This window comes from Neophocaena asiaeorientalis, unplaced genomic scaffold (assembly GCF_003031525.2).
Source record: "Neophocaena asiaeorientalis asiaeorientalis breed wild unplaced genomic scaffold, Neophocaena_asiaeorientalis_V1.1 scaffold110, whole genome shotgun sequence".
Lineage (NCBI taxonomy): Eukaryota > Metazoa > Chordata > Mammalia > Artiodactyla > Phocoenidae > Neophocaena > Neophocaena asiaeorientalis.
In genome coordinates this window covers 1,674,549-1,695,193 of record NW_020175053.1, presented here as the reverse complement: position 1 = coordinate 1,695,193, position 20,645 = coordinate 1,674,549, and the positions used below count along the sequence as shown (strand labels likewise).

Here is a 20,645-nt window from a genome sequence, read left to right as displayed (position 1 = left end):
AGTCCAGTTTATCGTTTTTCTTTTATAGTTAGTGCTTTCTATTCCTTTCTGAAAAATATTTGCTTATCACAAGTTTACAAAAATATTTCCTGATGCTTTCTTGTAATAACTTTATAGTTTCAGCTTTCACATCTATTATCCTTTTCTTGTTAATTTTTGTATTTGGTGTGATGTAGAGGCGAAGGCTGTTTTTTTCCCCATGTGTATATACAATTGTTCCAGCACCATGTGTTGAAAATACTTTCCTTTCTCCCTTTAAATTGTTTTGGTGCCCTGTTGAAAATTACTTGACCGTATTATTGTGGGTGCGTTTCTGGACTCTATACTGTCCCAATGATCTATTTGTCTATCCTTATGCCAATAACAGTCTTTCTTGATTACTGCAGTAAATCTTGAAGTCAGGTACCATAATAGTCCAACTCAGTCCTTTTTCAAGATTGGTTAGGCTGTTCCAAGTTCATTGTGTTTCCTTATAAATTTTAGAATTAGTTTGTCAATTAATACCAAAAAGAAAGAAAGAAGGAAAGAAAGTAGGAAAGAAATAAAGAAAGAAGGGAAGAAAGAAATCCTGCTAAGACTTTCATTGGGATTCCATTGATTCCGTAGATCAATTTAGGAGGAATTTTGGAAGACATTTTGACAATATTGGATCATCTAGTCCATGAATGTGCTATACCTCCCCACTTATCTCTGTCTTCTTAATTCCTCTTGGCAATGATCTATTATTTGTTTATTTGTCAATCTTTTGTTCAGTTTATTTTTAAGTATTTCATGTTTTTGAATATTAGTGTTAATAATTTGCTTTCTAACGTTTATTTTCCATTTGTTCATTGCTAGTGTATAGAAGTACAATTCATTTTTGTTGATTGAGACATTGCCAAATTCACATATTCTAGTAGTTTTTGATAGATTTTCTATGCACACAATCATGTCATCTACAGATAATGACAGTTTAGTCTTACTGTGCCCTCTGTTTGCTTTGGACTTCTTTTTTCTTGCATTATTGAACTGGCTGGCACCTCCCGTAGAATGTTGAATAGAAATGGTAAGAGCAGATTTCAAGAGGAAAGCACTTAATCTTTCACTGTTAGCTCTAGGTTTTCCATAGACACGCCTTCATTAGACTGAAGAAGTTCTCTTCTACTTCTGGTTTGCTGAGTTGTTTTTTAATTGATGGTGTTGCCTTCTGTAAAATGCTTTTTGTGCATCTAATGAAATGATCATATGATTTTTCTCCTTTATTCTGTTAATGTGGTGATTTACATTTATTGATTTTTTGTGTGTTAAATTAACTCTGCACCCATGGGATGAATCCTAACTGGTCATGAGTTATTCCTTTTTATATAGGGCTGTATTCAATTTAGGAATATTTTTAGGGTTTTCAGTAACATGGCCTTTGAATATGACTGCCTCGGTTTAAGATGCAGCCAAGTTGAGAAATTCTTTTTAAACTCCTTTGGTTTCTGTTGATGAGCTAATTTGAACATTGTTGTTGTTTTTTTTAAATTAATTAATTAATTAATTTATGGTTGTGTTGGGTCTTCGTTTCTGTGCAAGGGCTTTCTCTAGCTGTGGCAAGCAGGGGCCACTCTTCATCACGGTGCGTGGGCCTCTCACTGTTCTGGCCTCTCTTGTTGCGGAGCACAGGCTCTAGACGCGCAGGCTCAGTAATTGTGGCCCATGGGCCCAGTTGCTCCGCGGCACGTGGGATCTTCCCAGACCAGGGCTCAAACCCGTGTCCCCTGCATCGGCAGGCGGACTCTCAACCACTGTGCCACCAGGGAAGCCCTGAACATTGTTTACATTAATTGAACATAAATATTTTATTTATATTGTGCATGAAATATAGTTTAAAATGCATATCTGTGTTTTTGATTACCAATAACGACCGAGATATTTGTTGAAGTGCCAACATTTTCTTCTCATTGAAATAGAAGAGGTTTTAATTTTTGCTTGTTACTTTCTTTTTCCTTAGTATTACTATTCAATAAAAGACATTTCTGTTGGAGGAATGTGTATTTGTTATGGCCATGCTAGTAGCTGCCCATGGGATGAAACTATAAAGGTGAGTTATAGTATTTCACATTTCACTAAAAATTCAAAATAGCACTTGTAGCTATAATATTTGCATTGCACTTTTTTAATTCAAGGCATGTGTTGAAAGTTATAAAATCAAGCCACAAAAAAAGATTTTCAGATAATTTAACTGGTTTAATTTTTTTAAACAATTTAATTTTGTGTTGGTAGGAGACTATGTTTCTAATTAAATTCTTTCCATAAATTTTTTTTTTGGAGGGGGGTTAAAAAAAAGGTAACGTAAAATTTACCATTTCAATCGATTTTAAGTGTGCAATTCAGCGACTTTTTGAATTTTGAAGCTCTTCTCTACAAGATAGTCAAGTGAAAATCACGTGCAGTTAGAAATCATCTTTATACTTGGGTTGTGTAGGCTTCCTGGTGGAGGGGACTGGTGCCTGTGTTCTGGTGGATGAGGCTGGATCTTGTCTCTCTGGTGGGCAGGTTCACGTCTGGTGGTGTGTTTTGGGGTGTCTGTGGACTTATTATGATTTTAGGCAGCCTCTCTGCTAATGGGTGGGGTTGTGTTCCTGTTTTGCTAGTTGTTTGGCATAGGGTGTCCAGCATGGTAGGTTGCTGGTCGTTGAGTGAAGCTGGGTGCTGGTGTTGAGATGGAGATCTCTGGGAGGTTTTCACCATTTGGTATTATGTGGAGCTGGGAGGTCTCTTGCTGACCAGTGTCCTGAAGTTGGCTCTCCCACCTCAGAGGCACAGCACTGACTCCTGGCTGCAGCACCAAGAGCCTTTCATCCATACGTCTCAGAATAAAAGGAAGAAAAAGTAGAGAGAATGAATTAGTAGAAGTAGGAAGAAAGAAAGAAAGAATGAAGGAAAGAAAGAAAGGAGGGAAGGAAGGAAGGAAGAAAAAGAAAGAAGAAAAGAAGGAAAGAAAGGAGGGAGGGACGGACAGTGGGAGGAAGGAAGGAAGGAAAAAAAAAGAAAGAAAGAAGGTAAAATAAAATAAAGTAAAATATAATAAAGTTATTAAATTAAAAAATAATTATTAAGAAAAAACATTTAAAAAAAAAAACAAAAACGGACAGATAGAACCTTAGCACAAATGGTGGAAGCAAAGCTATACAGACAAAATGTCACACAGAAACATACACATACACACTCACAAAAAGAGGAAAAGGGGAAAAGATCATAAATCTTGCTCTCAAAGTCCACCTCCCCAATTTGGGATGATTCGTTTTCTAAAGGAGGGAAGGAAGGAAGGAAGGAAGGAAGGAAGGAAAGAAAGAAAGTAAAAGTAAAATAAAAGTTATGAAAAATAACTATTAAGAAAAAAAAAGGGACGGATAGAGCCCTAGGACAAATGGTGGAAGCAAAGCTATACAGACAAAATCTCACACAGAAGCATACACATTACACACTCACAAAAAGAGGAAAAGGGGAAAAAAATCATAAATCTTGCTCTCAAAGTCCACCTCCTCAATTTGGGATGATGCGTTGTCTATTCATTTATTCCACAACTGCAGGGTACATCAAGTTGATTGTGGAGCTTTAATCCGCTGCTTCTGAGGCTGCTGGGAGAGACTTCCCTTTCTCTTCTTTGTTCGCACAGCTCCCAGGGGCTCAGCTTTGGATTTGGCCCCGCCTCTGCATGTAGGTCGCTGGAGGGCGTCTGTTTTTCGGCTTAGACAGGACGGGGTTAAAGGAGCCGCCGATTCCGGGGCTCTGGCTTACTCAGGCCGGAGGGAGGGAGGGGGGCGGAGTGCGGGGCGGGCCTGCGGCGGCAGAGGACGGCATGACGTTGCTGCCGAGGACGGCGTGACGCTGCGTCAGAGGACGGCGTGACGTTGCAGCAGCCTGAGGCGCCGTGTGTTTTCCCGAGGAAGTTGTCCCAGGATCCCGGGAACCTGGCAGTGGGGGCCTGCACAGGTTCCCCAGAAAGCAGGTGTGGATAGTGACCTGTGCTCGCACACAGGCTTCTTGGTGGCGGCAGCAGCAGCCTTAGCGTCTCATGCCCGTTTCTGTGGTCCGCGCTTTTAGCCGCGGCTCGTTCCCGTCTCTGGAGCTCCATTAAGCAGCGTTCTTAATCCCCTCTCCTCGCGCACCAGGAAACAAAGAAGGAAGAAAAAGTGTCTTGCCTCTTCGGCAGCTCCAGAGCTTTTCCCGGACTCCCTCCCGGCTAGCCGTGGCGCACTAAGCCCCTGCAGGCTGTGTTCACGCCGCCAACCCCAGTCCTCTCCCTGCGCTCCGACCAAAGCCTGAGCCTCAGCTCGCAGCCCCGCCCGCCCTGGCAGGTGAGCAGACAAGCCTCGGGCTGGTGAGTGCTGGTCGGCACCGATCCTCTGTGCAGGAATCTCTCCGCTTTGCCCTCCGCACCCATGTTGCTGCGCTCTCCTCCGCGGCACCGAAGCTCCCCCGCCCTCCGCAGTCTCTGCCCACGAAGGGGCTTCCTAGTGTGTGGAAACTTTTCCTCCTTCACAGCTCCCTTCCACTGGTGCAGGTCCCGTCCCTATTCTTTTGTCTTTGTTTTTTCTTTGCCCTACCCAGGTACGTGGGGAGTTTCTTGCCTTTTGGGAGGTCTGAGGTCTTCTGCCAGCGTTCAGTAGGTGTTCTGTAGGAGTTGTTCCACGTGTAGATGTACGTCTGGTGCGGAGGAAGGTGATCTCCGCGTCTTACTCTTCCGCCATCTTCCCCTCGTCTCCCCGCCATCTTTCCCTCGTCTCCCCGCCATCTTTCCCTCGTCTCCCCGCCATCTTCCCCTCGTCTCCTATACTTTTTAAAAGAAGGATTCCCCTCCTTCTGACTTCGCCCTCTTTCTGTTTTTGTGGTGCTAAATCAAGGTAAAATAAAGTTTCCCTCTTTTAGCATAGTATTAAGTGAAGAAGATGGTATCCTCTTTTCTTCTTTTAAAAGCTTACACGAAGCTACTTCTTACTTTTACCCAATCTTTGTAATAATTTAACTCCTGAATCGGATTTTAATTTTTTTTAATTTTTGTTTATTTATTTTTGGCTGCGTTGGGTCTTTGTTGCTGCACACGGGCTTTCTCTAGTTGCGGCAAGCAGGGGCTACTCTTCTTGCGGTGCGTGGGCTTCTCATTGCGGTGGCTTCTCTTGTTGAGGAGCACAGGCTCTCGGCGTGTGGGCTTCAGTAGTTGGGGTACCTGGGCTCAGTTGTTGTGGCTTGCGGTCTCAGTAGTTGTGGCTCACGGGCTCTAGAGCACAGACTCAGTAGTTGTGGTGCACGGGCTTAGTTCCTCCGTGGCATGTGAGATCTTCCTGGACCAGGGATCGAACCTGTGTCCCCTGCATTTGCAGGCGGATTCTTAACCACTGCACCACCAGGGAAGCCTAGGATTTTTACTATTGCTGAGAAAACAGAGATGAGTATCAAGAAAATTACTAGTAGGAGCTTCCAAACCTTTCAGGTCAATGTGTCTCTTTTGAAAAGTTGTTTGTTGTTAAGCCATATGTTAGTTTTGGTTTATTCCTTCTCCCTTCTGTTTGTAACCAGGTCATATGTTTTTTTTTTTTCTCTAAAAATTAAATGCCAGTTTGCTTGATTGTAAACTCTTGCTGTGTATTTGACTATGATGGGTTCTTCCTAAATAAAATTAAGAAAAACATACAGGTAAATTTTCAGATGCAATTTTATATTCCTTACTGCCTAGAAATTCCAGTGTCAGTGTGAACATAACACGTGTGGTGACAGCTGCAATCGGTGTTGTCCTGGGTACCGTCAGCAGCCCTGGAGGCCCGGCACTGTTTCTTCTGGTAACACGTGTGAAGGTAAGTTCACTGAGAATTGCAAGGATGTGAAGTTTTCCCCCTTCATATTGCTTCAGTTTATGGTGACTTAACATCTGTAAGTAGTAAATAACTGGTTTTCTTAGTTATTCAAGTAGTTCACAAAGAGGCAGACTACCTTAATAAAATTTAAAGGATTGAGACCCGAATGCATTGATTATCAATTTGCTATTTCTCTAAGATTCCGCTTCCCATATATTATTCTTTATAAATTTGGATTTAAATTTTAAATAGGCAATATATTCACAAGGTTCCATTATCTACAGTATATAAAAGTGTATTTATATATTTCTGTCTCCATCCTTCCTACTTTTTATTATTTCCTGGTAAGTTCTTCCTGAAATGTTTATACAAGTAAAGCATAAGTTAATATATTCCAACACGTCACACTGTTCGTACACAGAACCTGATGTGCTATGCGTGCCATTCTAATGCATTACTTTTATATTTAACAATATATCTTAAATAAAATATCTCCATATTAACACTATGAAATGCTGTTTTAAAAGCAGTTGCACTGAACTCCATTATATGGATGTAACATAATCAAAACAGCTACCTACCCGTGGTATTTTGCTTGTTACAAGTCCTTTGTTAACACAAGCAATGGTGCAGTAATTCACCTTTGTCATTGACAAGTGAGCAAGTGCTTCTGCAAGATATGATCCCAGAAGACAGGTTGATGAATCAAGTGGATATGCATACGTATAATTCAGATAGCTACTCCCCAATGCCTCTGAAAGATTGTTACTAAAATGACTTCTTCTATAGTTTTAATTTAATTTATAGTCATCAAAATTTACTAAAGGAGGGAAGGCTTTTCTTTATCTAGGACACGGTATCTGTATTAATTGAGATGTTAAAATATTCTCCTAGAATGCAATTGCCACAACAAAGCCAAAGACTGTTACTATGATGAAAATGTGGCGAATCAGAAGAGAAGTCTGAATACTGCCGGACAATTCAGAGGAGGAGGGGTTTGCATTGATTGCCTGCAGAAAACCATGGGCATCAACTGTGAAACCTGCGTGGATGGATATTACAGACCACACAGGGTAAGAGCGCCTCAACTGTCGCCCAGCTTTGCAGTAGAAAAGACATTCAGGCCGCCACGCATCAGTCTCAGTATTGAAGACATTTCCTTTTGCAACATTTCATCTGTATTCTTACAATATGCTGGTAGTGTTCTTCAGATATCAATTTCCTTCTCTATCCATCCTGTTTTCTTGCTCAGGGTAGGATGTTCACCATTGTTACTTAACTTGAATTGTGGGTCTACTGGCTACATCATCTGTTTTGTGATAGTAAGTGTCCCTGTGGAGAGTCAGCCAATAACTAAAGCAGCTGTATCTTGCCAGTAGGAAGTGCTCACTCCTCAGGTGACACCATATGTAGCTGTCACGGGAATCCCATGGTGACTAAGTCATAGGAGAGGCTTCTGCATGTCTCCAAGAGATGGCAGAGTGAGGGGACGGGTAGCAGTGATAATGAAGAAGGATGACACTTTGCTAATGACGCCAGCTGCTGTCACTGTCAAAAAGATGTTTGCGCTTTTTTTCTGGCTTGACCTACACCCCCTGGGTACACAGAATCATTGTGATAGTTACATCTTGGATAAAAAGTCAATACCTTGTCATTGATATTATTCTCAATGTTAATACTAATATTGCTGTTATTTCTAGCAAGATCATCTAGGGCAACCTCTGCCTTTCAGGTGTCACCTTATGATGACAACCCTTGTCATCCCTGTGACTGTGACCCTCTGGGGTCCCTCAGTTCTGTCTGTATTAAGAATGACCTTCATTCTGACTTACACAGAGGTGAGTACTTGATTCATTTTTGTGCTTGTAATTGATTTGTGTGTGTGTGTGTGTATGTGTGTAAGATTTGTACCTAGTGAGACTGTTACCATTGTGTAATAATTTAGTGGTGTGATTCTCTATTGATTCTTTCACTCACCAAATATTTACTAAGCACCTACTACGTGTCAGGCAGTTTTCTAGGACCTAGGAACATATATATCCTCGAACAAGATGACCAAGGTCCCTGCTCACAAGCAGACAATAAACGAACAAGTACATAAATAATATAAAGCCAGGTAGGAATCAGTGCCCTGGGCATAAAGCAAAATTAGGAATCGTGATGGAAGGGAGGTAGAGGGTGGAAATGGCAATGTTGGGGCAATGAAATGACATTTGAGAGGTTAATTAGCATTTGGCGAAAGAGGAAATAAGGCTCGGTTTCAAGTCATACATGAAACAGTAAATAGCAATCACTCTACTTAGCGCTCAGAAGACATGCAGAGCCTTTAGCATACATCCTCCCACAAAGCAATCAGATCCCCCAGTTAACTTTGTAAATGTCAGTGTTCTTTCCATTTCAAAAACTGGCAAATGGACTTGCAAATACCAGAGTCTCCTGAGGAGGTGGCATCTGTCCAGAGACCCCTGTGACCCCCTCCAGTGCTCCATCACTAGCAGTGAAGATGGATATTGCTCAGCAGGGAGGGATGTGCTGTCTGTGGGCCCTGCTGACAAGGGGGAGGGTAAATTACAGGAGGGAGTTGATTCTTACCTGCAACGCGTGATGAGATGCTGGGGCCGATGACAATCACCCTTGATTGGGTTCATTTTCAAATATATATCATTTCAACTTTTTTTTGGCGGGGGGAGTGGTACGCGGGCCTCTCACTATTGTGGCCTCTCCCGTCACAGAGCACAGGCTCCGGATACGCAGGCTCAGCGGCCATGGCTCATGGGCCCAGCCGCTCCGCGGCATGTGGGATCTTCCCGGACCAGGGCACGAACCCGTGTCCCCTGCATCGGCAGGCGGACTCTTAACCACTGTGCCACCAGGGAAGCCCTCATTTCAACTTTAAATCATAGCAAATAAAAATTATTTTACCCAATTTATAGGCAAGGAAACTGTAGCTCTGAGTACTTAAGAACCTTGGCCAAGAGTACACAACTTTCAAAGCTGGCATTAGAAGCAAAGACAGTGCTTATTGCCCTCCACCACTGACTTATGTGCTTTAAAAAAAAAAAAGCTTGATTTTGTGATATGATTGACTACCATACAGTACACCCATTTAAAGTGTATAATTCATTGTGTTTCGGCATATTCATGGGTGCAGCCATCACCACAATCCAATATTGGTATGTTTTCATCTCCCCATAAAGAAACCCCTTCCCCATTGGCAGTTGTTGCCTGTTTTCCTCCATCCCTTTGCCCTAGCTCCAAGCTCTAGGCAGCCACGGATGTAATTTTTCTCTAGAGATTTGCTTATTCTGGCCATTTCGTATAAATAGAACCATACACTATGTGGTCTTTAGTGACTGGCTTCTTTCATGGAGCATAATGTTTTCAAGGTTCATCCATGTAGCACGTGTCATTACTTCAGTCGTTTTGATTGCTGAATGATACTCCATTGTATGCATGTTTAACTGATCCACTCATCGGTTGATGAATATTTGGGTTGTGTTGACTTTTTGTCTATTGTGAATATTGCTGCTACAAACATTTATATACAAGTTTTTGGGAGGATGTATGTTTCTATTTTTCTTGGCTAAATACTTAGGTATGGTATTGCTGGATCTTATGGTCACACTATGCTTAGCATTTTGAAGAAGTACTAAATGGTTTTGCAAAGCTTCTGCACCATTTTACATTCCCACCAGCCTCTGTGCTTTCCATCTGTCTTGTTCTTTCTTTAAACCAGGAGTTGTCAAACTATGGTCTATGGGCCATATCTGGCACCACTGTTTTTTTATAAATAAAGCTATACCCGTCTATTTATGTATTATCTGTGGCTGCTTTCAAGCAATACGGGCAAAGTTGAATAGTTGCAACAGAGACTGTGGCCAGAAAGCCTAAAATATTTACTCACTGGCCTTGTACAGAAATAGTTGGCCAACCCCTGCTTTAAGCCTCTTTTACCTTCCTGTTGGGTCATTTTGCCATTTTTCTTCGCAGGGAAGTGGCCAGGTCAGTGTCCATGCAAGGAAGGTTACGCGGGAGAAAAATGTGATCGCTGCCAGTTTGGTTATAAGGGTTACCCTGCGTGTGTGCCCTGTGACTGTAACCCAGCCGGCAGCGTGAATGAGGAACCCTGCTCCGAGGCTTGTCTCTGTAAGGTATGTGTGGAGGTTAAAGCTGCCCCAGAGTTTCCTTTGAGATTTCCTGAAAATGGGATGCATTTCATTGGCTCAGATGATCAGGTCCTAAGCAAAGCATTGAGGTGAAAGTGGAACTATCCCTTCCCCTGAGCCTTCTGAGAAGCATGACATCATGTCACAGTGAACTGGCCACAGAATATATCCTTGGACTTAGATGGGCACCTGATTTTCTTTTTTGGTGCCTTCTGGGTGATGGCCAGATACTCCAGAAGTATTTCTGTGACTTCCTGGTTGAAACCAAATACTGCTTTTCTTAGGCCTTGGCCTAATGCCTCTTCTGTGACATCCTTTTTAAGCTTTATGTTTAGAGGAGAACCAAGTAAACACTACATTTCTAAGGACATTAATTAAAGGCAGATAGATTCTTTTGGACTTCTCTTAAAAAGGAATTGAACAATGATAAGAAATGCATGAATCTGGTGCCAGGGAGGAGTTTTCTGGCTATCTGACACTAATAGCCATCTCCCCATAATTCAGCGGACTTCTGGCTGTGTCTTGTGTTCCTTCCCATGTAAGCAGAGCCTTAGGTACGTTACATACGATGGAAAATTATCTTGAGCATTTATTAACAAGACAATTACATATTCCTCTTTAGATTTTAAAATGCTTGAAAGATCAGCAAACATAGAAGATTTAAAACAAAGCAACACGAAAAAGCCATTTAAATATAAGGACCAAGCTCTAAGATCCCTAGCCTCAGTCTTGACTACAAAATCCAATGATAAGTATTTCAGACTATCTGGAAATCGTGACATCATGAGGCTTCGCATTGACTTTGAGTGTCTTTTTGTTTACCTGTGTCTCTGGATCGCCAGACATCCTTCTTGCTAATGTCATGTTAATGTCATTTTAGTCTGCCTACCTATTGGTTTCAAAAGCTAATTTTTTACTCCAATTTGCAGGAGAATGTTGAGGGGAAACATTGTGATCGATGCAAACCAGGATTCTATAACTTGGAGGAAAGGAACCCCCAGGGCTGCTCGGAATGCTTCTGCTTTGGTGTCTCTGACGTTTGCGACAGCCTCTCCTGGCCAATTAGTCAGGTGGGGGAATCGTTTGAGAGCCAGGAACTGTGTCAGAAAGCGATGAGGCTGTCTTTTCTGTAACACCACTCTCATCCTTTGGACCGACGTCGGCGTGGATCAAAGGGTGCCCACTTACCAAAGTGTCACTAAAATTCCTAGATCATGTGTTTGTTCCCTCATACATTTTCCTATGGAAGCAATAGGATGCTGCGGCATTGCAGAACGCATCGTGTGTAAATTTCTTCTGTGGGGAAATGCATGGAGTTGTGGGGTCAGATCTTACCCCACCAGCCCCACCCCGGTCTCAGGCCGGGGAGCATAGCAGGACCTGGGGACATGCAGAATTTTCTAGCTCAAAGAAGCAGGCGAGGTGGGAACGCAGCAGGTGGCACAGTTTATGAGGAGAGGCAGGGTACTCCCTTTGTTTGGGGAATCGAGAATTCTGGGGGAACGAGTTCTGGGTGAGTGCTGAGTGGGTTCTAGGGAGGATAGGGTGATGGCTGGAGGTTAGGGCTAGTCCCTGACCCTCCTTCCTCCCCTCCCTCCTCCTTCCTCCCTCCTCACCAGCGTCTGGGGAGGAGGGATTCGGATCAGTACTTGAGAATGGGGTGCGTTCCTGTGGGTGATCTCCTGTCATCTCTATGTAGATGACAAATTGGGAGGATAGGATCTGTAGGTTGTTTTATACGGTTTTTGGCATTTGGCTAAGAAGCAGGGGGCAACAACGAAGTCAGAGTTAGCCAGAGACACCGTGTTCAATGCGTTTATTGAGTTCTTTGCTGTTTTTTAATCTAAGTTATATACCCGTGGCCTTTATGGTTTTGCTCATTATTTGCTTCTAATTGACCTGGGTTTGGGGGATGTGTGACTCGTTCTCAGGTTTTCCGGGTCCTTTGACGAGTGCAAGGGCCACTGTGCGTTAGCTCCGTCCTTGCCGAGCTTTCTGGGTCTGTCCCTTCACGGTGAAGATACTAACACTGGGCTGGGTGAAACATAAGGTGACTTCAATTTCATGTTCTAAAATTCTTGGATCTTTTTTAAGGTGAAAGATATGTCTGGCTGGCTGGTCACCGACTTGGTCAGTTCCAGCCAGCTCCGGTCCCAGCAGGACACGCTGGGCGGGCGTCACCAGATCAGCATCAACAGCTCGGCGGTGGTGCAGAGGCTGACCTCCCAGTATTACTGGTCGGCTCCGGAGGCCTACCTGGGAAACAAGGTACTTCCAGGGCCGGTGTCTGGGGCAGAGATCTCAGAGCACATTAAGGAAGACCTTGTGTTGGCTTTTCAAGTACTGTCGTTGGTCTCTCTTGAGTTTAGCAGAATATCACACAGCGTTTACTGACACCTGATTCACACGGTCTTTTTATCTTTGTTAGACTTTACTGCATCTTTAAAATATGAACCTGTGTCTTTCTTGGCCCCGTCGAAGGTGGTTTGTTGTATGAAATCTTGTCCCCTCCCCGAGAGACCTTCTGTTTTGCTCTGGGTTCCTGGGTCACCTGGGCCTTTGTGAAGGTCCCTCGCATCCCTGCCCTGTGGAGCCAGCTGTGTACCTGTCTTACCTGGCGTATAGAACACCCCTGGGAAAGGTGTGCAGGAACCCTTGCACTGCCCCCTGCTTCTTTATTATGCTTGTTGCTCACGTGAAGTTCATGTTTAAGGACAGGTAGAATGCTTTCCACTGTAAGAAAACGCTCAAAGGTGATTCCACAAAGTGGGAAGTTGGTGGCTACGATTTAACCTCTCCCTTCAATGACATGGTCCTGTCCCTCCTCACCAATTAGGCAGCTTCCCTCCAGACTCTGATCGATCTGAAAATATATCCAGTGGAATCTCTCTCAATACCTGCAGCTCCCTGCTCACCTTACCCAGGCCTTTGGTTTGTTTGAAGTCATGGTATGTGTAGTGTAGGTCTCGTACCGTGGTACATTTCCAGTTAATTTGATGGTTATATTTTAATTTTATAGCTGTTTTGTGTATGTTTAAGTAGTGTTTATTTTTGAAAATGATTACTTTTCCCATCAAATTATAATCTTAGAAGACATTTTCTATTTAGAATGGGATCTTATCACCAAAATTCAATAGTTTTGTTTTGTTTTCATGTCTGGGGAGCACCTCTCCAATTTTATGGTGCAAAGATTGGATTCTGAACGTTGTACCATAGCTGGCAGAAGGAAAATCTCTCTTTTACATTAAAGGATGTCTGATCAGGAAGGAAATCCTTAGTCCTTCCTTTAGCTGATCACACGTGTTGCTGTTGCCCTCCTATAAGCAGGGTGGTGAGCCCCAGTGTTGAGATTGTAGTCCTGGATCACACTCCCTGCCCCCTAAAGTCCTTAAGTGAAATAAAGGTCTTTCGTGGGACTAGCACAAGTTCAGAGTAATTTACAGAGTAATTTACCTCGGGGTCTCTAAGAAGGAGTACATTTGTTTCTGTGCATTTAGACAGTATCCTACATTTCGTGGTATCAGTTAAACAGAACATTCGTATAACGTGCTTCCTTTCCACTGCCCTTAATATGAAATCCTTACATATTGTGGCCTCTGGGACACCTCGCAGCCTAGTTGTTGCCAGGTGGATCCTAGTGACCGTGTCCCCTTACCAAGGGCTATGATCCTTCCCCTCCGTGCTCATTGTCACTTAAACATTCCAGCTGACGGCGTTTGGTGGATTCCTGAAGTACACGGTGTCTTACGAGGTCCCAGTGGAGACGGCGGATGGTGACCCCATGTCTCACGCCGACGTCATCATTAAGGTAATTGCTTTCGCATCAGTTTGCTAGAGCTGAGGGCTTCGTGGGGCAGCAGTTTTATGACTGAAGGTGGCTAAGCGAGGCCGTAGTGGCAGGAGCTCAGGGCCAGGTGGCCGCTTTGCCCGTCTGGACTCCGCTGAGACTGGGAATTTCCAGAATTGCCTCAGGGCAGCACCTGTAGCTCTTCGCTTGCTCCTGTAGCTGACCTGTCTATTCACAATTCAGAGGGAGAGGAGTTTTTCCTTTATGTTAGGACTTCCTTTTAGGCCCTTTGGGTCCCTCCTCCCCTCCTGTAGCATCCTCCCCACGTGAATGACTAGGCAGCAGTGCCTGGCTGTGTGGGGACCGGAGATGCATTGTCATTTTTGTCCTCCACCTCTGTCCCTGTTCCTGTATCCTCACTCCCATCACAAAAAGACCCAGCAAGGCCTTGGCCTTTGCTGTACCCCTGAAACACTGTAAATCAACTATGCTTCAATTAAAAAAAAGATAAGAGGTGTCAGATTGGTTGCTTTGAGGGAAACTGTGGGCTAGTGCATGACTTTGTCTCTTTTCTGAGATCCCAGCACAGGCACAGTCTTTAGACTTACCCGAATCCCTCTGAGAGGAGGATAGTGATGTTTTCTCTGGTCGTTCTGGACCAAGGACTATGGACATCATTACATGTTTGCCAAAAACCTGCACACAAATGAAAAGCCACGTGGCTGAATACAAAATCTGCTTTTAGTGTTTGATCATGAAATTGAATTCTGAATATATTTCCTCTTGTTTTTAAATGTTAGGGGAATGGGCTCACTTTAAGGACCCAGGCAGAGGGCCTGTTATTGCAGCCCTATGAAGAGCACTTGAACGTGGTTAGACTCGTGCCTGAGCACTTCCGAGATTTTCATAGCAGGAGGGAGGTAGATCGTGACCAGCTGATGACCGTGCTTGCCAACATGACACATCTCTTGATCAGAGCCAACTACAATTCTGCGAAGATGGCTCTTTACAGGTGTGTACTGAAAAGGAGAGAAAACGTAGGTGATCCTTGTCTTTATTATCATACAATTTTAAGCTGAATATACTTTACTTGATTATTTCAAGGACACAGCTAACGGAACTGTCTTGGAATTATTTTTTATCACTATAATTTTATCAAAGGCATAACAATTGTTGTCCATGGCAAATGTATCTAGTAGGAGATAGACTTGGCATTGGGATCATAAACTTTCAGGGTGGATTTTTGAGAAATGCCCAATGAGGTGACAGTTGTTAACTGTGTTGCATCTGGTTTTCACCCTCCTGATGTTAATGGTCTTAGGTTTTCACAAACTATTTAAGCTCCTGAGTCCATCCTTAGTTGTTTTGTTACTCTGAGAAGGTCAGTTTCTGGCAATGCCAGGCTAAGCATACATGTTGGATGCAGCTAAAGCAAACAGAGAACTGCACATTCAGGACAATCTCTCTGACTGGAGAGAGTTCAACTGCATGGGTTCGTTCTGGAGTTCACTCTTCGGAATGGGCTTCTCAGAGCCTTCCCACGGCTGTGTATGGACAGCAGCTCGTCTTGTACCAAATGTCCAAGGCATTTCCAGGGACTAATGAACAGCTCCCAGAAAGTGTCCTGTTGTGAAAATCTTTACTTACTTACAAAAATCACATCACCATTTTGTTTGAATTAAATCTTTCTTAGGAATTCGTCTTCTATGAGGTGTTAGATACTGTGTGCGAGTATGTAAGTCCTGTAACGGCCCTGCCTGTTTGTCTGTTTGCAGGTTGGATTCTGTCTCTCTGGACACAGCCAGCCCTAACGTTATAGACCTGTCCCTGGCCACGGAGGTGGAGCATTGCGAGTGTCCCCAAGGCTATGCGGGCATCTCTTGTGAGGTAACACGCCTCCCCCTTCCCGTCTTCTTCCTTTTCTCCTTCCTACGGGGTTGGGGGAAAAGCATATTGAAGGTGATGTTGTAATGCGTGTTTGAATTTTAACTTTGGAAACCCAGTGTTTCTAAACATCAGACTTTTGGAGGCTATTGGAACATTGGAAACACATTGTTTAAGGAAATCTGATTCCTCTGGGGCATCTGGGAATACTCTAAGTAAGTGTCACTGTCCTGCTTAGTCAACAGGAAAGTTGAGACACCCATGCCATATTTTGCATTTCTAAGGAGGATTGAATTTGATTGTATTTGAACATTTACCAATTACCAACATGCGACCCTGGAAAGCTTCAGACAAGCCAGGTCTTTTTGGAGACCTTTGATGGCCCCAGGCTATGTTACTTAGGTGGGCTCTACCTCACATATGCAGTATATGAAACCATACTTGTAGTCATGGATGAAAGTAATCTGTCGCTTAAAAATTTTGAAATATTTTTTGAAATTATTTGGACATACATATTGATAGTAACTCTCTCTTACTGAGAACTTTCTACGCATTTGGCACTATTCTGAGCCCCTTCCATATGTTACCTCATTTAATCCTTAGAACAATCCTATGAGGTAGGCCCTTCATATACTTTCTGTTCCATAGATTAGGAAACGGAGACACAGAGAGGTTAAGTAACTTGACCAAGGTCACACAGCTAGGAAGTGGTCTTTGAACTTCATCCCTGCTAATTGCCATGAGGTCCTGCCTCTCATGAGCCCATGACTGTGATTGTGAACATTTGTCATTGGTTGTGATTTCTTGGCAAGCATTTTTACAAAGTGAGAACATTTAACCTATAATATTAGCTTTGTAGGTAATAAAGTTGGCCTAAAGCTTTGTGGTGTACATATTTAATTAAATATTTTTATTTCTATTTTAAATATTTTGCAAGATTTTTTTTGGCCACAGGGTCAGGACCAATGAACTTATTTTTACATCTCATTTATTTTTAGGACCAGCAAATGTCCATAAGTCCTAATCCCTGCGGGCCTAGTGCTTAATGGATAAATGACCCTCAGACCACCTCATAGTATGTGGATGTGGGCTTAGGGGAGTGACAGGTAGAGCAGGGACAACCGTGGAAGTGGGAGCCCAGCCAGCTGGACTGGGAGGGGACAGCAGGAAGCAGCTGCTGCTAGAGAACAAGTGAGCGGGGCTTTGTTCCCGGAAGTGCTGGTGTGCTTGAGTTCATGGCTCAAGCATCACATAGGCAGCTCAAGACTCGTTTGCAAGAGTTTGTGTTAAATAGAAGAACTCATTCTTTTATCCAGCTGTTACTCAGAAGCTGACTTAAAGAATCAGGCAGCTACTGGTTGGGAATGGAATTTGGGGGAGCCCTGTAGCCGCAACACAGACCCCCAGGCAGCTGCCTGCTCAGTGCCTGTCTGTAGACAAGTCCACTGTCCCCGGGGGAGCCTGGCTGCGGGGCGGGGTCGTGGGGGAGGTGGCAGGGGACTTTCCCAAGGTCAGTGTGAATGAAGGCATTATATATTATTACTATAATGAAATGTTCTTTAAGAATTCTTAGGACAATAAAAGGCAAATCCACACCCCGTCCTCCCATGCCCCCAAGGGAGTGTGCCAACCTCCAAATTAATTACTCCGTGGTCTGCACTCTGGATGTGTTTCTTGTCTGCTGTGGCCCCGGGCAGCCCGTGGACATGGGTCTTGGAGGTGTGCACACCTGGTGTGGAATCACTGCACGGGTGCCATGGACCGTAGCTAACGCGCCGTGTTCCGGATTCCGAGTCTATCAGAGAGCCGATTTCTCAGGGTCGTCACAAGGGCGACATGAAGTACAGTGTCCGGGGTGGCTCCCTGCCCCTGAACGCCCATGTTGCCTGTCCAGCGCATAGCCAGAGGGAAGCTCACCTGCAACGTTTGCTCTCTTAAACTGATGCCGTTTGACGCAGACCTGCATTTAACACTTTGACGGCAACATTTACTAAATTTTAAGCAAAAGAAAAAGTGTTGAGAGAAATAAATCCCCTTTATGGAAACAGCCTTGATTAAAAGGCTGTTACATGATTTCTAAGAATATTGCAGTGGAAAACCGCTGCGATGTACGCTGACTCATTGCATAGCCATTACATTTTTGTGTGCATATTTCTACCTTTAAAATATATAAGGAACTGGATTATGGTGATGGTTGCACAACTCAGTAAACTTACTGAAAAAAAAAAACCATTGAATCGTATGCTTAATATGGGTGCATTTTATGGCACGTTTGGGCAAAAAAAATAAGTTTCCATTCATGGAAAATTGAGCGGTTTATGATTCTAACGTACTGGGAAGAAGATGATTTGCGTTTTGTGTAAATTTGCCTTCACCTGGACAGTCACCCGTCCTTCTTTTGCAGTCCTGTCTCCCTGGCTATTACCGCGTGGATGGAATACTCTTTGGAGGAATCTGTCAGCCCTGTGAATGCCACGGCCATGCAGCTGAGTGTGACGTTCATGGCGTTTGCTTTGTGAGTCTGGCTGAGACCTTGAGTGCATGCCCTCCTCCCACCCTGAAGCCCTCACTGTACAGAAGTGATTAAAAAAGAAGCTTCCTCCACAGGGAATATCCCTGCCCTTGTGGACCCCAGAGGAAATCTGCAGGTTTAAGTTTAAGTTATGAAATGTTTCCTGCTTTTTTCCTTCTTTTTTTTGTGAAGAAAAGTTGCTTTGGTGATAGCAGAAAAAAGATGTATGATTTCACTGCAGGTTTTTTATTAGAACAATAAGTAATGATTTACTTTGCAAAATTAAAAAGCAATATAAAGGGAGAAAACGACCACTGATTAAATAAAAAGGATCAGATCTTTTAAACGCAAGTGCTAGTAGATTTTAACATTATATTACATAGTATATCGTAAGAGGAATAATAAAAATTTCTAATAATCTCACTCATCTGTATAATATATAATGCTTCATAGATGTTAGTTCAGATAAACTCTGCAAACAAGTACCTCTTTCATGCAGTTGGAGTTGAAATAGGGCTTAGCAAATATGTAGTTAATCTTGAGAATGAACTTTGGGGCAGATACAGGGCAAGACTTGTTTTTTAACTTCAGTCAGGAATTCTTTTAGGCTCTTATGCCTGGGAGCCAGGCCACACTCCTGGGTTCTAATGGATTCACTGCTCAGAGATGGAGTGAATGCATATGGTAATCAGCTGAACCCTATTCACTGCACAGGGAAAGGATCATGCTTTTTCCAAAAGAGCTTGATTGAGTCACAGGGTTAGGAAAAATTAACCATCAGACCCATGGGGAAGATATCGGCATGATGCCGCTGATTGCTTTTTCTCTCTAGAGCCTAATTTTTCTTTTTCTCTGCAAGTACAGCTTTTGTTTTGTTTAGTTCTTTGTCAGTGTCTTTGTTCTGTAAGTGAAGCGTCTGTAGGATGGCGTGGAATGATGTTTGCACGCATACGCAGTCCCTCCAGAATAAGTTCCTCAGGTGCAACTTCCCACAAGGAAGGGAGGTCGCTGCTTTTTTTTTTTTTTTTTTTTTAATTTTTTTATTTGGCTGCATTGGGTCTTCGTTGCTGTGCGCGGGCTTTCTCTAGTTGCGGCAAGCGGTGTGGGCGACATGAAGTACAGTGTCCGGGGTGGCTCCCTGCCCCTGAACGCCCATGTTGCCTGTCCAGCGCATAGCCAGAGGGAAGCTCACCTGCAACGTTTGCTCTCTTAAACTGATGCCGTTTGACGCAGACCTGCATTTAACACTTTGACGGCAACATTTACTAAATTTTAAGCAAAAGAAAAAGTGTTGAGAGAAATAAATCCCCTTTATGGAAACAGCCTTGATTAAAAGGCTGTTACATGATTTCTAAGAATATTGCAGTGGAAAACCGCTGCGATGTACGCTGACTCATTGCATAGCCATTACATTTTTGTGTGCATATTTCTACCTTTAAAATATATAAGGAACTGGATTATGGTGATGGTTGCACAACTCAGTAAACTTACTGAAAAAAAAAAACCATTGAATCGTATGCTTAATATGGGTGCATTTTATGGCACGTTTGGGCAAAAAAAATAAGTTTCCATTCATGGAAAATTGAGCGGTTTATGATTCTAACGTACTGGGAAGAAGATGATTTGCGTTTTGTGTAAATTTGCCTTCACCTGGACAGTCACCCGTCCTTCTTTTGCAGTCCTGTCTCCCTGGCTATTACCGCGTGGATGGAATACTCTTTGGAGGAATCTGTCAGCCCTGTGAATGCCACGGCCATGCAGCTGAGTGTGACGTTCATGGCGTTTGCTTTGTGAGTCTGGCTGAGACCTTGAGTGCATGCCCTCCTCCCACCCTGAAGCCCTCACTGTACAGAAGTGATTAAAAAAGAAGCTTCCTCCACAGGGAATATCCCTGCCCTTGTGGACCCCAGAGGAAATCTGCAGGTTTAAGTTTAAGTTATGAAATGTTTCCTGCTTTTTTCCTTCTTTTTTTTGTGAAGAAAAGTTGCTTTGGTGATAGCAGAAAAAAGATGTATGATTTCACTGCAGGTTTTTTATTAGAACAATAAGTAATGATTTACTTTGCAAAATTAAAAAGCAATATAAAGGGAGAAAACGACCACTGATTAAATAAAAAGGATCAGATCTTTTAAACGCAAGTGCTAGTAGATTTTAACATTATATTACATAGTATATCGTAAGAGGAATAATAAAAATTTCTAATAATCTCACTCATCTGTATAATATATAATGCTTCATAGATGTTAGTTCAGATAAACTCTGCAAACAAGTACCTCTTTCATGCAGTTGGAGTTGAAATAGGGCTTAGCAAATATGTAGTTAATCTTGAGAATGAACTTTGGGGCAGATACAGGGCAAGACTTGTTTTTTAACTTCAGTCAGGAATTCTTTTAGGCTCTTATGCCTGGGAGCCAGGCCACACTCCTGGGTTCTAATGGATTCACTGCTCAGAGATGGAGTGAATGCATATGGTAATC

At 43.1% G+C, this 20,645-nt stretch overlaps 1 protein-coding gene across 1 annotated transcript in view; it reads left to right on the top strand.

Annotated features, from left to right (window-relative positions):
- Positions 1-20,645, top strand: part of LAMA1 (laminin subunit alpha 1) — a 154,012-nt gene that overhangs the window by 55,485 nt on the left and 77,882 nt on the right. The window contains exons 6-16 of the mRNA XM_024763670.1: positions 1,976-2,065; positions 5,702-5,819; positions 6,714-6,892; positions 7,552-7,657; positions 9,810-9,970; positions 10,915-11,055; positions 12,080-12,253; positions 13,692-13,793; positions 14,573-14,784; positions 15,548-15,659; positions 18,061-18,171. Of these exons, the coding sequence (XP_024619438.1) occupies positions 1,976-2,065; positions 5,702-5,819; positions 6,714-6,892; positions 7,552-7,657; positions 9,810-9,970; positions 10,915-11,055; positions 12,080-12,253; positions 13,692-13,793; positions 14,573-14,784; positions 15,548-15,659; positions 18,061-18,171 (1,506 nt within the window). The remainder of the gene's footprint in view (positions 1-1,975; positions 2,066-5,701; positions 5,820-6,713; positions 6,893-7,551; positions 7,658-9,809; positions 9,971-10,914; positions 11,056-12,079; positions 12,254-13,691; positions 13,794-14,572; positions 14,785-15,547; positions 15,660-18,060; positions 18,172-20,645) is intronic.